Raw genomic sequence first — 18852 nt, 5'->3', positions numbered from 1 at the left:
CGGTGAAACCTGAAACTCGAGCGATTAGAGCGATGCGAATATTCATGTAAATACTATGGTAGACTACAACAAAATGAACATATTTTACTGTGATTTTATTGTAATACACGTTTCAAAATGATGCCGAAGTAACAACATACTGATACCGGTTAGTAAAAAACATGAATTAATGCTGTGACAAGTGTGCAGACAAGACGGCAGGCGAAAACCCTTTTAAAATGCGTGTTTTCTGAATGGAGATCGGATCGATCAGGATAAACCAACCTGTAGCTCAGTGGTTCTTAAACTTGTTCTACCATTCCCCGCTTTTCAAGCCCCACCTGTGAGCTACTTTTACTCCTCTTTTTTTTGTTTCTTGCAGTGTATACATTTTGCATATTTTAACATTATTATATGCTTACCTTATGCTGTTTGGGTCTGTGGGACCCGTTTTCAGGGTTTACTCAAATAAAATGTATGCAATTAAATTATTTTAACCTGCTTTATTTGAGGGTGAACCTCACATACTCTTGGGGGGTCCGGGGGCATGCACCCCCAGGAAGATTTTTTTTTAAATGTTGAAGTTAAATGCATCAATATGATGCACTTTGAGCACAACATTAATGTATGGATACAGCTCTCAACCAAGGACGTGCACAGTGCAGGGCCACCACACAGGTCAACAAACCAAATCCATTGATTAATTTAAAAAAATGTGCACGTATAAACATATAAACTGTTCTAATTGTCTCTTATTGCTAAACTCGGTTACTTTTACAGCTGGTTTTAATAAAACAACATTTTCCATATCAGAACAATCAGACATCAAACATGCAACCACTTGTTACTGTAAAAAAAAATCGACATTTCCCTTCAGTGGTCATTTCTACAGAGAAACCTGAACGCAACATCCCAGCAATGAATTGAGGTTAGAGGAAGATGAAAACAGTAATGGACAAGGAACGCACATAAGGTAGCCTTGTATTACTACAAAAAGCATTGTTTCATGTTAAATAATTTGTTTGGCTTAAATGTGTTAACAGTGTACCGAGGGAACATCGTGTATTCTATAAAAATACTGTCGTTTCGACCTACGACTGCTTGTTGTGTAGCTAAGTTAGCCTCCGTAGCTTAGGAACTAGCTAGCGTTATTAGCTGTGTGTAACATTACCGTTGTTACATTGAACAGTACGACTCAGATAGTGGGAAATATTAGCTTGCATTAGCTGGTTTTAATAATATTAAAAGAGAACATCTTGATTACCGACTGTGTCGCTTGCAGCCGTTAGTTCACTCCCCCTACTCTGTGTTCTCGTTCAGCTGTTGTTGTTATGGCTGTTAGTGAAACCAAACAGCAGCCATCATGTTATCCCACAGGATAGACGTGCAGTTATGTTGTCATACATGATGAGTATGCAACTGCGCAACAATTTATCTGCGCCATAGCTACGATGCACTCATAATTCTCGCTTGTAACTGTACAAAATATAGTAGTTTGTCCGTGGTTGTATTCTCTTTAGCGACCTCACGATGTCGCTGTTTTGCATTTGGTCCACATTTGCATTTTCATATTAATTGTATGTCTAATGAGATCTTAACTGGCAAGACTGAATATACTTGTATGGCAAATTAAATGTAAAAATAAATCTTCATTGTAACGTGTAAGTCACAATTTAAATTACCGATATATTTCATTTTCGATCTGGTGTTCAGAGATAGTTAAGCAATTATTTTTTGGGTCACCTGAAAATGTCTTTATTAATATCAAATTAAAGATATATATCTATAGAATGCAATTTCTAATATCTAGAACTACCATTAAGGCATTACATTTTAGTTTCTATTAGACGCATTCCCTTTTACAAAATGTTGTATATGATCAATAAAGCTGCAGATGAATAGACTATCAACTAATCAAAAGACAGAAACATTATAATAGCCAACTATTTTGATAATTGATTTATGGTTCATGTTCAAATAATTGTTAATGCAAAAATGAACAGCTTCTCTCTGTTTTACATATTAATACAAGTATTTATGGGTTTCCAACTGACAAAGCAAGACATTTGATCAAGTCACCTTTGATTTGAAGAAATTGGGATGGAAATGTTAAAATATTGTCTGGCATTTTATAGACCGAATTATTATCAAGCTAGAAAAAAAAACTGTGGATTAACTGTAAAAAACGTTGAATGCAGCCCTAATGATCAACAGTTCAGCATTTTCGTAATACCATCGAGTAACGAGGATGCTGACAGGCTGTCACAAAACTGTAAATAAATGATGACCTGTCTGTATAATATAAGCCTGCAACGTGTGAGACTGAGTCGCTGTTTGAGGGTTGTTGGATCCACATGTCACTCCTATTTTAGTTTTTTCCACCAGCTCTGTTGCATTTTATTTCTCAGAGTTAATGTAATTGTACTTGTCTGATCTCACTACAGGTTGTTTATGTCAGACCACTGACTGGCACTTCACAAAAACCACAAAAGGAGACAAGAGGGAGTCAGGAACCATGGAGGCTCGCTTTGGTAATATTGTGTTCAGCTCCAAGTTTGACTCAGGGAACCTGGGACGTGTGGAGAAGGTGGAGAAGGGCAGCTCCAGCCCTCCTACCGATATAGCGCCCAGTGGGAACACCCTCTCAGGATCCAACCTTACCCCTGACTATGAGTTCAATTTGTGGACACAGCCAGACTGCGCCGGCACGGAACATGAGAATGGAAACAGGTATAATATGTAATTATTTTACATTATTCACATGAGGTCAGACACAACACATTTTCTAAAACTTGAATTTTATATTATCTAATAACAAACAAAAAACATGAATGTAGAAAAAAAAAGATATACACATCAACATTAATAAAATAAATGATATTAAAACAAACAGATCACCTCTTTTGTAACATTTAAAGAGCGCTTTCAAATTGTTGACTGTGATCTGATTCAATATGTTTTCTTGTCCTTAATTGTTTGGTACATTTGTGATTGAATCTCAGATTATTTAGGAAATAGGTAATATTGCAATCTGGTTTAGTCACCAACATTTAACAAATCTTAAATTGGAGATTTAGTTTTGGCTTTAAGTGATGGGCCAAAGTTCACCACTGTAAAGGAAAGTGGTGCGTGAGATTTTAAATGATTCAATAAAAAATGAGAACATAATTTTTAAACCTATAGGCAATTCCATTATCTTGTTTTCATAACCATTTGAAGCCACAAACCATGACATTTAAATATAATAATTGCACAAAATTGCACCTATTAGCAATTTCTTTTTGGAAATACACGTGTTTTTGCTGTTTCAGATCGTGGTTTTACTTCAGTGTACGGGGTACTGCACCAGGGAAGATACTGAAGATCAATGTGATGAACATGAACAACCAGAGGAAGCTCTACAGCCAGGGCATGGCTCCTCTTGTACGCACTTTACCTGGCAAGAACCGGTGGGAAAGGATCCGAGACAGACCCACATGTGAGGTATGTACGCATCCTGGCTGTCAGGGAGAGGAAGTGGGCATCAGGTGGCAGCAAGCCTGAATGCTCTTGTGTTTTATATAAAATATCCCTTTTTCTGTGGTTTTGCAGATTGTAGATAACCAGTTCATCCTCTCGTTCACTCACCGGCTGTTGGAGGCTCGCGGGGCAACCACCTTCTTCTCTTTCTGCTTCCCGTTCTCCTACAGTGAGAGCCAGGAGATGCTGCAGCAGTTTGACAAGAGCTTCACCAATGCTGCTCAACTCAGTCCGAGCAGGTAAAACAAACACATCATCTTGCCCTCAAACACACATACTATGGGAGGTAGACGCTATTGTATGCAGAGAATGCAGATTTGTAGTATCTTCTTACAAAGTATACAGAGTTGAGTTTTCCTGATGAGCAAACTAAACCATGGTACGTAAGTGGCTACGTTTTAGCCCTACGTCATAGTTCAAACTGAAAAGCTGAAGGACATGTATTAATTCTAATGATCATTATCAGAATTTAAACATAATTCAATGTAATCATATATTTATCTAAATATACAGTATATAAAGTATTAATACAAAATACATCTTCGCCTTTTTATGCAGCTGAAAAATGCTTAAATGCAACTCAGCTCCCACGCACACACAGCCATGTTTAAAAAAGTCGTTATTTGAAAACTTACCTTCATTTCGTTTTTTTCCCTTGCCCCTCTAAATTGTACATTTTCTGACTTTCTCCCCCACCAATCTCCTTCCTCCCTCTGTCAGTGCCCCGGACAGTGTGTATTATCACAGGGAGTTGCTGTGCCACTCTCTGGATGGCAATAGGGTGGACCTGCTCACTGTGACCAACTGCAACAGGATGCAAGAGGAGAGAGAACCCCGCCTGCCTAAACTGTTTCCAGACACAAACACTCCACGACCACACCGCTTCTCCAGCAAAAGGGTATCACTCAATTCAACATAAACACAGAATCTCTTTTCTCTTTTGTTCTGTCAAAGCAGTGATGCTGACCCTTGTGTGTTTCGCAGGTGTTTTTCCTCAGCAGCAGAGTGCACCCCGGGGAGACTCCGTCATCCTTTGTGTTCAACGGTTTCCTAAACTTTATCCTAAGAAGAGATGACCCCCGTGCTCACGCACTTAGAAACATGTTTGTGTTCAAGCTCATTCCCATGCTCAACCCGGACGGGGTCGTCCGTGGGCACTACAGGTAAGAACTGCCCATGTTCTCACCTGCACTGTGCTCAAAAACCACATTGTCAACATTTATTTTCATTTATCAAGTTGATCAGAAAGTGCAACTTAATGGACATGAGTAAAGAATACATCTATATATGTTAACGGTTTTACCTAATTGAATTGGTTTTAATCACATTTAGACTATATCTTACATATTTATTACATGTTTTATGTATCTAATTTTTATTTATCTATTTTACGCTTACCAGTGTTATCCTTTGTTCCTTTTGTCTCTTATTGGTGTTGCCGCTATGACACCTGAATTTCTCTATGTTTTTATCTTAAACTAGTAAAAATGCGTTTTAAAATTATTTTAACATGAGTTAAAACTTGTCTGACTCAGTGATCGGTATAGTTTAAACTCCTTTTTCCTACCATCCTTCAGTCACAGGGATACTTCCCCTTCCTGAAATGTGTCCTATACATTTTCATACATGTAAAAAGCTGATTAAAACCCTACTACATACATAATAAGGTTCTTGGAGGAGACATCTAGCTGAAGAAGTAAGGTTCTGCTCCTACTCAATTATGGAAACAAGTTTTCTAGTAGTGTATATGACATTTAAGTTCCCAGGTCACTGCAGAAAGCCAGCTGTAATCTAGTCATTTACAGTAAGTGCATGTAAACGCACACACTGCTGGTCTGGCAGAGGTTAGAGGAGCCAGGTCGGATGTCAAGTGTTGAGCAGATATGGGTTGAAACTGCGTCACTGTGTCTCAGACAATGCTGTTTTAGGGGTATCAGTTAACAGTGTCAGGGTCTGCTGCTTCCTCTTCAAGCTAATGTGGGAACTTTTTTAGAAAATTAGCACAAAGTGCCATTGATTTCCAAGACCTATTTCCTTGGAGAAATGCATGGCAGGACTTCGGCTGTCCCACTATCCACAATACATTTTATTGATGTTATTTTAAATGTTTTGGTAATGGTAACTGTCTTTTTTGCAGGACTGATTCCAGGGGTGTGAACTTGAACAGACAGTACCTGAACCCCAGCCCTGAGCTGCACCCTTCCATCTATGCAGCCAAAACACTTTTGCTCTACCACCACACACACAACCGCCTGCACAACACACAGTCCAGCACTCACTTTAACAGCCCCTCAAACATGCAGGCCCCGCCCATTAGCAATCCACCCGCCAATCAGCACCAGTCTCCTCCCTTCACAGCCCTTGAAGTTAGCTTAAACCAACGAAATGTGGAGAAAGACGCAAATCCTGCATCGCCAGAAGTTCCCATGGTGATGGAGGAAAACGGCTGGGTTACCAACGAGATGGAGAAAGGGGACCTAAACACGTCATCAAGCTCTCCGGAGACTGTACTTCCTGTTACTGTTGAGGAAACAGTACCACAGGTGGAGGAACATGAGTCAATTCCAGCCCAGGAAGCAGGTGTGGCGTATTATGTGGACCTACACGGCCACGCCTCTAAACGGGGGTGCTTCATGTACGGGAATAACCTCTCTGATGAGAGCCAGCAGGTAAACGCTTTGATTCTTGTTTTTTGTCTTTTCTTGAAATATTCTTCTCCAGCAGCTACAGCAGATAGGGCACTAATACGTTTTGTTATGCACATCTAAGCTCTTGTTCACTCCCTCTGCAGGTAGAGAACATGCTGTATCCAAGGCTGATAGCCATCAACTCGGCCAACTTCGATTTCCAGGGCTGTAACTTTTCAGAGAAAAACATGTATGCACGAGACAAGAGAGACGGCCAGTCCAAAGAAGGCAGCGGGAGGGTGGCCATTCACAAGGCCATAGGGCTGCTTCACAGGTCAGATTGGATTCACAAAGCATCAAGAGTTGATGGTAGTCGCTCCAATAGCACATAGCAACTTTCAATGATCCATTTAAAAAACAATTGTTTTGTTTTGGATAGAAAAAAATACACCTTCCTGGAATTAAAGAAATGTGATTACCCACCTTTTAATATTTCATGGTGTTTTACTCATATTTAACTACGCCAAAATGTAAAATATATAACCAGTAGGACTGGGCGATATTGCCTACAAATAAAATGTAATTTGACAACACTCAACTAACCCTATTTCAACTAAATGTAAACCTTTTTTCTCCTAAAGAAATCTAAGTTGACCCAAAAAGGGAAAAATACAAATAAGTGTGTTTTTTACAAAAGCAATCCTATCGGGATTAATCAAATGAAAACTTACCTTCGACAAAACATTACTAAACCCCAGTACTTGCTTGTCCTTTTAAATAAAAAAAATGTCCATACTGTTACTACCCCAATTTCATAAATAAACAACCCATAAACCAGTCATTCAAATTCATTTATAAAGTCAATTTATCGCCCAGTTAATTACCATCAGTCTGCCGTCAGCCCTTTCTCTGTCATTACAATAAATATGAATGGTCTGATGTTAACTCATAAAGTTTAAAAACATTTGCTTGCTGTTAATGTATATGTTTTATAAATGTTTCTGTTATTGGATCCCAACCAGCTACACTTTGGAGTGCAACTACAACACTGGAAAATCCATGAACACCATCCCACCTGCTTGCCATGACAACGGACGGGCAACCCCACCTCCACCTCCATCATTCCCTCCGAAATACACTCCAGAAATATTTGAGCAGGTAAGAAAACAAGAGTGTTTTCTGTCCAGGTTTAACTTCTCATTCAGTAAGGAATGCGATTGCAAGGGTACTTAAATGAAACATGACGCATCCTCCTGATTGATGTTGTGAATCAGGTGGGGCGTGCCGTGGCTATCTCAGCCCTGGATATGGTGGAGTGTAACCCCTGGCCTCGCCTGGTGCTGTCGGAGCACAGCTGCTTGACGAACCTTCGAGCTTGGATCCTGAAGCACGTCCGCAACAGCAAAGGCCTGAACACACACATCCACGCTCATCCTGCGCCAAGAATTCACCACAACGGCAGCAAGGCCTCCCCGCCAAAGAGCTTCAACAAGTGAGTTTACATGTAAACGACGATATGCAGTGAGCTGGTTATTATAGCGAAAATGTTTAAACACTCCCAGTCCATAAAGGGACCGTTATACCTTGTTCCCTTAAGTGTTTACTTCCTGTCTGTCGTCCTTTACTTCTTCAGATTTGTCTTTCCTCCAGCTCTCTTTAGCTCTTTCCTTCTCTTGTCTTGTTTTCTTGTTCTCTTTTTCTTTTCTTTACTCGGGACATTTTAGCTTTCATAAATCCAAAGTTTTACCCTCTCATTCAGAAAGTATTCTATGAGGTTTCCTGATGGAGGAAAACTTGATATGACTTGATCTAAATTGATATGACTGCACATGGTCCCATTATCAGAACGTCCTTAGCAGCGTTCTGCTATCGAAAAGGACTGTTGAATGTCCAAATTGACCAATCAGAATCAACTTTTCAGCTAAGCCGTTTAATAACTCTATACATCCCCAAAAAAGGCTACACTTCAGTTCCCTAGCTTATTTGTATGTTACATTATGGTCTTCCTGTTTGTCTCTTCCAAGCAGCTGTCTGTCTGGCTCAGCGTCGGAGAACGCCCTCAATCGCATTCGCTGTAACAGCCACAGCAGCCAGACGCCCTCCCCGAAGATGCACAACTCCCCCAGCTTTACGTTCGGCTTTCCCCCGCCCCGCACCCACACGCAGCACAACAGCACGCATACCAGCGGACGTGGAGGCAACAAGGCACTCGGGCCGGTCAGGGGTGAGTCGACCTCTTAACCATCGCTTCTGTTGCTGGCTGGCACTTCTATCCCCCCTCTGGGTGTACCTTCGCTCTTCTTATTTTTTTTCTAAACATCACATATTCTGTCATCTAGTTTCTCTCTTTTCTTGCTACGATCCTCGGTTTCTGCTGTTAGAGTGGTCGAAATGGGTGTTTGATGTTTTTAGTGTCTGTGTAACTGTTACTTCAGGTTTATTGTGATGGTTGTTTATATTATGTTCGGAAGCCCTGAGATCTACGTAAGAAAAAAACATTCTGGTGATTTATTTCTCAATCTGATCTGAATGTTTTCCTCTCCTGAGTTCATGACTTAGCAGCACATGTTGCCAACTCTATCATCTATCTTTATTTATTTTTCATCTATGCAAAAGGAGAAATAAAGTTTTGCCAGGATAATCTTTTCAAGTAACATACTGTGTGGTGTGTTTTAACTTGTCAAAACACACCATGTATCACACTGTTTTTAAAGTAAAAATACAAACTTACATTATACTACGTTATACTTTTTTAAATGTATGAACAAAGAGAAAAAAAATTTGATCAGACTTAGAAAACGTATCACCAGAAATGTTGGGATTTGGCTGGATTTTAGAGACACATTGAGTACTGTCCTGGTGTTCCTATGGCCTGAAACATCAGTATGACCCCTGCATGACCTCCATATGACCTTACCACCTGTGCATGCATTTTTTGCCTTTACATTATTTGTATACCCAGATGAAACCCCATGAGCCCTGTTCCAAAAATCACCCAGATCAAATTGGTTATTTATACAAAAAGAACATTTCCATGAAGCTGAAATGTTTGCATTTTATTCCATCCTACATAATTCTTCCATCTCGCTAAGTCGCTAATGTGAAGGAGACCTTATGTGTGTGTACCCAATCCCTGCATGTCTCTGAGCATGTGTGTGTGTCTCCCTCTCCGTAGACCCTAAGCCTCAGGAGAAGAGACGCCCCCCCCCACCACCGCTCCATCCTACGGTCTCCCAGCAATAGCCACGCACCCTCCCTCCCCCCCGCCTCACCCCCTTCCTCCTCCTCTTCCTCGTCTTCGTCGGTGTGTGCGGTGGGCTCCTGTCCCATCGTGGCCTCCGTCACTATGACAGGTCTGTACTCCCTCCAGTCCCCCAGCCTCTCCACCTTGCTCCCCTCCCTGCAGGCTCTGCCCCGCCCCGGGCTGCTCTCCAAACTGAGCCCCCTGCTCCTTCAGGCCCTGCCGGCACCCCCCACCTCTCCAGCTGGGTCCACACAGGACTCAATTTGACATGACCTGTGTTAGCTTGGGCGTAGGTGTGTTTTGCTGAGTGAGTGTGAGCTCTTAGAACTGCTTGGAGTACCAGACAAGGTGTTAGAAGCTATATTAAGAGACTGTATTTACAGAAACGGCATCTGCCTGATACTCCAAGTACTCTAGGTCAAAACAAGTGCAAATCACTGCTTGCTCTCCGGTCGGTGTGTGTGTGGGTGTGTGCGCGTCTGAAACTGGTGCTAACAATTCAAAAAATGTCCTTAAATACATGTATCGTTGTTTTTCATTCTGCACATATCTGTTAAATACGAAGGTTCTGAGAGGTAAGTGAGAAACATTAGAACAATTGTATTCTGCCATGTTTTAAGTTATTATTTTTTTATTAAACTAGGACCATGCATACAAATACATTTCTCAAAGAGAAGAGACGATTTATGCAATTTTCTCTCATTTCCATCTGCTGTCCCCAGGCATGTACACACACAATAATTAATAAACACTTAAAACATGAATTAGTCTCTATTACACTCACAATCATACAGACCAATCTGTATCAATCAATTGCTTTCTTTCCTGTATTAATGAGCGCAAAACAGGTGGAAAGAAAGGTTTTGCCCCAGTAATCTAATTTAACTCCAAAAGGTTTTTCGAGGTGAAAAAATAATCCTTTTTGCCAGTAGTCTTTCTGAGTTACTTGAGTTTAGTGTGTGGAAACAGGCAGAAAAAAAGTGTTGCTAGGTAAACATTTGTATGTTTTATCTTTAAGGTGCACCACCCTTTCATTGTTTGAATTCATATATTTTCCAGAATCATTTGATCTTAAAGAATTGATAAATGTCAGGAAGTTTCAAAGATTATCAAAATACCTTTTTTTCGCCTTAAATCACAGGAAAGAAAACATTTATATCAGACCTGAAAATGGATTATAGGACTTTTGTTTCTCACTTACCTCTTTCTGTAGTTTAAAGACATGTTTCTACAGTAGCATTTTAGGATGAATATAACACTTGAGAGTGGAAGCATTTCTAGAATCTCAACTGTGACTGAAAAGTTTGAATTTGATTTCAAACCATAAATCAAGCAAGGGCATCTTGGCTACATAATCTCCCTTTTCTCCCAGGACTCGCAGAACATACAGTAGATATTTGCGGCACACATTAATATTGGAAAAATTATACTAAATGATAACATTACTTGGATTAAGTATTTTGTTCAGTCTGTAATAAGTTGCAAAAAATACCATGTTACTGTGCTGACATTTGGGGAATAGCCAGGGCTTTTCATAACACTGTCTTGTTTTGACACGGTTTCTGTTTTAATGGGAGCTGTTTAAAAAGAGCTCAAATTAGAATGAGATACTTTTGCCATATTGCACTTACTTTTTTTGATTATTTATTGTTGTATTTATTTTTTGAGAACTTTTCGAATGAGCCGGATCAAAGTGTGGCTTCTGTGTTTGTACATTTGCTGAAAGCTACTTCCCAACTCAGTGTATTTTGCTCTGTAATTGTTGGGGAAATACTCAATGTACACTTCCAATATCAGAGTAGCACATGATAACAACTGTAACTGTGTACGTAACAGGATGTATGATAACCTAGAAGAGCGTCAGGACACAATATGATAAGCTATGTGACAACGATTAACATGATGATTCAGCCTCAAGCATGATCATTTCTGACGTGGGCCTTAGCTAATCTCAAGGACACTGTTCAGGAACTAGTTGTCCCAAATGCTCTGTATGTGATGACTACTTACATTCTTGCAAGGATAATAAATACATGTATCCTGTTTTGAAACTCAAGCCGGTGACGAGTGATATTTTCTAACATAATAATTATGTTTTCAAAAATATCACTCGTCACCGGCTTGAACACATGCTTCTATACACAGTATACAAGATGGAGGAATACCGGTTCAAAGCAGTATACAATGCTTAGTTTAGATTAGCTAAGACCCACGTCAGAAATGATCATGCTTGTCATATGTCTATCTCCACAGAGGCTGAATCATCATGTTAATCGTTGTCACATAGCTTATCATATCAAAAACGGTGTGTCCTGATGCTCTTCTAGGTTATCATACATCCTGTTACGTACACAGTTACCGTTGTTATCATGTGCTACTCTGATATTGGAAGATTCAATTGTGTATTTTCCCAACAGTAATGTTATTGTAAAGCAAGCTGAGCACACATATCTGGAGTCAGTTCAGAAAGGACAAAATGTAAGTTTAGTGACTGAAAACCACATTTATCTTGAAAAGATTGTGGTTTTGTTTTTCGTTTGTTATTCATTTCCTTGGTAGTGCTGAAACCTGTGTCATTCCACTGTCAGTCCAATATTAGATTATGATGTTCACGGCGTAGCCTACTGCTAGCAGCCTAATGTTGACCATCGCTGATAATCTTTATATATAAAAAGATTGCTTTATGGAGCTGTTTGACAGCAAGCAATATCATATACAAAAAATGTGTTTCAAGCTTTTGGATGACGCTGTGTTTAGAATTTTATAATACAATTAACTTTTATTACATGTTTCATCAGAGTGGTGAAGAAACCATTGCTCATTATTTATTCAAGCACATTTGTGTGTTACCTAAAGTATGTTGAACCTGGCAGGTATTTAGTAGGCTGTCGATGGTCAAAGTTTATTTATTTTGTGGTTAGCAGAGGTTAGAACATGTCTTGTTGTCTTGGTCTATTATGTTAGCCTTATAGATTATTTGTAGAATTATAGTATTTTGTCTGTAATTCGCTTTGTGTGCTTTCCTCAGAGTGGTCTGTGTTTAAGGAAGGGCCCTTTTGAGCGGTGTAATGAGCAGCTGGTTAAACAGATCATATATCGATTTGATCCAACAGATACAAATTCAGATGATCTGGTCCTGAGTCGCTATACGTCCGCTCCAGTGCTGTGTGACATTGTAGTTATGGTGTGCCTTGCTCTGGTGTCTGTTGTAGGCAGGAGGTTTTAGAGGATCTGCTCATATTTCTTTTTATTGACCAAAACTCTTGGATTATATTTTGATTCGTCCGCTTTGTCTGAGTTTTGGGGAAACGTAAAGTGAAAAAAGGGATTATTTACCTATTATCTTTTTATATAATTTTTAAGTATACAAGCAGAATATATATTCTGTAACTGCAATATTATTTGGACATTAAAGGAACCGTTCAGTTTACCTGTAGTGGTTTTTTTTGTTGCTGTGAGTTAATGATTTTTGGAGATGTCCAGACTAACGAGGGTCATAATTCCTAGAAATTGATTTTTCTATTGCGTCACTGTTATTTCAAAGAGGCTGGCATTTCTACGACTGATATCTCGGCAACTCACTCGATTACAATTTGCATTGATAAATAGCACTTCAGTTAAGACAACAAATATGTATTTTGGATTTTAAGTTGAACTGTCCCTTTAAGATCAAGGGACGTATTTAGGACTTGTTATGACCTTTTCCCAATAGAGCAGAATGTTAAAATGATGCCAGTAATTCTCTTGCTGCACTTTCTCTCTGACATAAATGTAAATGTTTAAACAAGAAAGGTAATATAAGCCTGGAAGAGAAATCTTGGACGCATCCAACACGTTCTGCAAATGTAATGCTCTTTTGGAGTACGGATGGCTCCTTTTGATATAACTAAGAGGATGATTTCAATGTAGCCTCTACCCATTGAATTCAACACATTTAGCATCAGTGACCTGAAGAATGTATTGTAGCTTTATTCTCACTGTGAACTGTGATGTCCTGTTCCCCAGTTGCTTCCCTCCTAAAGCTAATATATGTTTAGGAATAACACAAAGCTTTAGGTGGAAACACTGAATGCATTCTCACCAGGTCTTTCTGCTTTATACTCCTCATGAGAAGTGTGACGTTTCCATCAATGTGGTGCTAACCTTTTATACCAGACTAAGGCTGGTACTAAGTGTTTGTCTGTGTAACAGAATACCACCTTCTTGAATGTGCTTCTGTCTTTCACCGCCTCTCTGTTCAACCTCTGGAATAAAAACTATCCCTTTGTGAAGCAACTCCTGTGTGTGTGTCCTCTAATGTCTGTCCACTCTGTTTGTGTCTGTTATCCAGAAACGCTCAAAATTGCTAAGAAGTCAAACCTCTTTTAGATTTGAAGCTCTTTTAGTCACGCTTGTTATGTCCTGTATGTAATATAAAGAGAATGAACTGTAATAGATACATGTTGTTGTAAAACATTTTTTTAGCATGACCCTGGCGTCCATCTTTGTGTTGCTCATCTGCCAACCACTGCTTTTCCTTTCCCTTATCATTTGTTTGTTTATTCGTATGTCCTTCATGTGGTTAACAGGCCTCAGCTGCCCAGACTTTCAGAGTGGAGGACCCAGTTTGGCAGGTTGGTCAGGAACACCTTTCCCCATACGTCTTGGGCATTTGGGGAAAGGATGCCGGGGTCTCACAATCACCCATCACACCCCAGAGGTTAGCTGACCTTTCTAGCTCATTCAAATTCTCCTAATTTCTTGTATAACCAGTGAACCTCACTGTAATGTCTCCATCTGTCACAGACTGCTAAAGACCTGGGGCCTGATCACATGCTTTCCTCCATCAAATGTAGCAAGTGAGTCCTATCTTGTCTATGTATCTTAGAGATTTGTAATCGCACAGGAAACATAATTAATCAAAAAGCAGTCAAACCAGGGTTGGTATAGAAAGCTGTTGGGTTTTTCCATTTCATTTTAGACCAAAAGATGCTTAGAAGTTTTAGTTGGGAAATAAACCATCATAAATAAGCACCACTTTTATGAATTGTGATATGCAAATTCAAAAACAACAGGTAAAAAGTTGATGCTATGCTTTAAAAACGTAACCATGGTTTGCAAGAATTTCACATCAGCACCACTCGGAAGATAAAAATAACAGGAGTATGATTTTTACCGTCATCATTTATGTTGTAAAACCCAATGGGAATTCTCTAAAGCTGAATTTAACCACAAAACGTATTCCAGGTATCTAACAATAAAAACTATTGACTAAAAGACAAGGGAACAGGAGGTGCATAAATGCTGACTAATTTCCAAGTTTTAGGCCGCACTCCTGCAGTAGTCCATAAACACATAGCATTAAAAACAGTGCAAAATATTGAAGGAAATTATGATTAAGCAATTACTTCTGCATTCTCTCCATTAAACATTTATCCCTGCTATGACTAAAAACAATATCAACCTCTTTATCCCCAGGTGTGAGCTGCAACCTACCATGAGCCGTATCCCCATCAGGAGGGTGGGGTCAACTGAAACCCCTCCTGCGAAATCCCCTACCGGTACTAACCCCGTCTCATCAGGAGATATGGACACAGCTACCATGAAGGTCTGGAAACTGCTTAGACCTGGCCTCCATCGACACCTGTCGCTGTCAGGCATGTATACACAAACACGTTGCTTTGCTATTAGGGGTAGTTTAGATGTTTGAATGGGGGTTGTATTCACAACTTATCCATAGACAGTGAACAGTAGATGGCAGCCGGCAGATCCCCAGTTTGGAAAAATTGAGTTCCCACACAGTAGCTAAGCAATATGTTGCTGTGGATGGGGAAGCAGCAATGAAGCATTCATGTATTCTCTTTTCAAAGCCACCAGACTACATTGACAATATCAGTCATTTTAGAGATTGGTGAGATACTTCTTGCTCAATTAGCTTGTTTGTGTTGAAGCGCACATATGCTAATTTTCAGGTTCATATTTGTGTTTTGTGTCTCCATCGTGACATGTTTACTTTAAAAGGTATTTTTCCCAAACTGCCCGTGCTGCAGCACCTCTTTTCACCCTCTGTCTGTAACCAGAGCCCAGTCTGCTCTGATTGGTTAGCTGGTCGACTCTGTTGCGATTTGTCAACCACTTGGAGATGTGTCGTAAAAGTCCCGCTCCTAATGCTGCGTTCACACCGGACGCGATGCGAATATTCGCTTCGCTCTAATCGCTCTTATCGCATCGCTCTAAGCGCTCGAGTTTCACCGCGGCTGTCAGCTGTGTTTACTCGCATTATTCAAACAAGACGCGCTGGCCAGGGGGCTACAACTACAACAAGATGAACATATTTTACCGTGATTTAATTGTAATACACGTTTCAAAATGATGCCGAAGTAACAACATACTGATAATGGTTAGTAAAAACCATGAATTAATGCTTTGACAAGCCTGCAGACAGACGACAGGCGAAAAACCTTTTTAAATGTGTGTTTTCTGAATGGAGATCGGATCGATCAGGCTAAGCTAACGTTGTATATGCTGCGTCCACATTCACAACAACGGCATACAGACATAAATAAAGCAGCGACTGTATTCGCCATGACACAGACAGTCTGTGGTTTGTACATGTTTAACTTTTATCCAGTTTCTGAACAGATATGAGGAGCTCTGAGCGCTAACAGCTAACGGCTGAAGTTTTGGTTTTGTGGTTCAACTTCACTGACGGCAGGCTGAGATCCTCCCCGCTGATTGGCTACCGCGTGATGGTGTCACGCGAATTTGACGCTCGAGTTGAAAAAATTGAACTCGAGCGGTTGTCGCGGCCTCCTTCAATCGCCTCAATCGCGCCGCGGCATTAGCATCAACCGCTTCATGCGCGCCGCCGGAGCGAGTTTGCGTCCGTTCGCGTCTCTGCATTGACTTTACATGTAATCGCGCCGCCCCCAAACATCGGAACAAAACGGAAGAAAACCAAGGAATCCAATGGAGGAATTTCAGGCAGAGGGGGAGTGTGGGAACTTTGGGATTTTAGCCTTTGCAGCCCATTTACAAGCGCAAAAATATAATATAACATACTACAGGAAAGGCAAATCCAAAAAAACACAAGAGGGTAACTTTATTCTTTTAAAGGGTTTGTTTTTGATTCACCAGAGTCACACAGTGATTAAATGTGCATACATACTGTGGGGGAAACTTCTGAAGCAATTGGAGACAGGACTCAGAGAGACGAGGAGAGCTGGAGCTTTGATGGCAAACAAACACTGACGGTTTATTTGGAGCTTCGGCCGGAGAATTCACAAGACATGTCACGGGCCACGAGTTGACCACACGGTTGAGATTCCACATCAATTCTGAAGAACTCTACCCCAGACCTGTGTATTTAGCTAGTTCAGAGAGCATCATCAACATGCTGCATAACAAGATAGAATCATAACACCTCTATCAGCTGATGCCAACAGGCAGGAACAGGGAGACAAAACACTGAGAGCACAGCAGCCAAGGCTAGAGGTGCCTGAGCTCAGTGAGGTCAGTATAAACTGATAAACTGGGTCAAAGTTATGGGGCTTTGGAAAATATTTCCCCAACACATACCACATACTTAAACCACTCAATATGGCTCCTTTATTAACAAGTCTCACAGCGTTACAGAAGATACATCCATTGCTGCTTGGTACTGCTTTATAACTTCTCTCTTATTGTATGTAAACCACACACATACATCGACTTCATATCACTTTTATTTCCCTCTACAGGTGTATCCGGAAAAGATGGTGGCATGCAGTTGGCCTCTAAAGCACTAATGACGAAAAGCCCAGAGATGAGTCTCAGCTACAAAGGAAACACTATCATAGAAACCGCACACGAGACGGATGAAACGGAGCAAGAGGTGAACACAGTTTCAACTGTCACATCAAATTAATGTAAGAGGGAGGTTGAACATGAATGAATCAAATGACTCAAACTGTATGATGTTGTCTTCAAAGGATGAGGAAGCTGCAGTGCTGCCCCTGCCAGAGACTGTGAACATGTGTGAGACAGTGACCCTGTGTGGAGAAGCCTGAGTACTGCACAGAAGAAGAGACACTTGTGTATGTCTGTATTTGCTGAGCCTCACTTACTGTAATGTGACCAAAACACATTTAAAACTAGGAATCAGGAGGGGGCACTGTCATCACGGGAGGATTATTTGAGGCATCTTAATGTGCAATGAAACATAATGTAACATTATGTATTCAGATGTTAAACATTATCAGACTGTTGAGCTGGCAATAGGCAGCTTTACTGGAGCAGCTGGAGGTGTAGTGCCTTGCTCAATGAAACCACAACAGTTGCAGAAGTAGGGGAGAGTTACAAACCTTCCTTATCAAAGAATCCATAGACATTTAACTCTTAAATAGCACCTCACATATCTGTTTTGTAATTATAGTCCTGTCCTTCTGATGTCTCCTCCCCCCAAAAATAAGTTAAATGCACTCTGACCAACACTGTAATGCACTGGTAAGTATTTCTGCAGTCAGCCACTTGTACTATTTTTATTCAGTCTGACGAGCACAGCAGCAACTCTTTATTTCCATTGCGATTTTAGAAACAAATATCAGTGAAGTGTGTATTTTAATGTGATTATTACAGAAATTCTTTGTGTTTTGCATATACAAAGATATTCACCCTTAATGGACATTTTTACAGATTGTTTAAATAGGATATGTTGAAACTGATCCACAGCAAATAAATGTGATGGTAAAGCTAAGTAAGTGCAAATAGGAACAATTATAATCTGCACATATCCTATTGAATGAGATCACCTGTGTGTGGTGATGTTAGGATAAATACTTGGAGGGTGCAGCTACTAGTAAGATATTAGATAGGACAAAAACAAGGTGACTGAAAAGTAGCAATCGGAGTAATGTTACAGAAAAATATCAAAGGCTATGAATCTACATTTTAAGTAAATTAAGCGGGGGGTTTCTGGTGTTGATGGTCCTTGTGAAAAGGGCCCTTTTGAGAGAGGACCCCAAATCCCATAAAGCCTTGCAGTGGCTGTATCTACTCCAGACTACCAGAAACTGTCACACTGGACATTTATTTTACACATGTACCTAAAATCCAGTTACACATGACATGTGGCTTAAATGTAATACATTAGGGTCGGTTGATATTGTGTTACACTTATTATATATTGTGTATCAAAGTTACTCTCCTTGTCACATTCCTTTTAGGACGTTTTGCTCCACAGCACACAAATACCAACAACCTGTTCTTTATGACCATATATATATATATTCATATTATATAAATAATGTAAGACAAATAGTGTCAGGATTTGTCTTTTTAAATGTTTTGAGCATATCTTAACCCATTCACATATGAACTGATGTTTACCAAATTACCTAAACTGTGACTGATATAATACTGTGTCGGAACTTAAAGTATTAATAAATGAACTTGAGAAAAATGCCCTTTTTTGCAATATATAAACTCAATGAGAATGTATCTAATGTGCATGCAGAATAACGTGAG

At 40.0% G+C, this 18852-nt stretch overlaps 1 protein-coding gene across 1 annotated transcript; it reads left to right on the top strand.

Annotated features, from left to right (window-relative positions):
- The first annotated feature begins 862 nt into the window (after nt 1–862).
- On the top strand, nt 863–18776 carry agbl5 (ATP/GTP binding protein-like 5). Its single transcript, XM_034228671.1, is given in 18 exon segments — nt 863–952; nt 2424–2709; nt 3291–3462; nt 3571–3737; nt 4219–4396; nt 4483–4661; nt 5636–6167; nt 6290–6459; nt 7148–7283; nt 7400–7617; nt 8150–8349; nt 9301–9326; nt 9328–9478; nt 13938–14068; nt 14155–14207; nt 14827–15005; nt 17088–17221; nt 17319–18776. Coding segments are annotated over 17 exon segments (2919 nt in total). The 5' UTR covers nt 863–952; nt 2424–2494; the 3' UTR covers nt 17397–18776.
- Nucleotides 18777–18852: the final 76 nt, after the last annotated feature.

Source organism: Gymnodraco acuticeps, unplaced genomic scaffold, assembly GCF_902827175.1.
Source record: "Gymnodraco acuticeps unplaced genomic scaffold, fGymAcu1.1, whole genome shotgun sequence".
Classification (NCBI taxonomy): domain Eukaryota; kingdom Metazoa; phylum Chordata; class Actinopteri; order Perciformes; family Bathydraconidae; genus Gymnodraco; species Gymnodraco acuticeps.
This window is presented reverse-complemented; position numbering and strand designations above follow the sequence as displayed.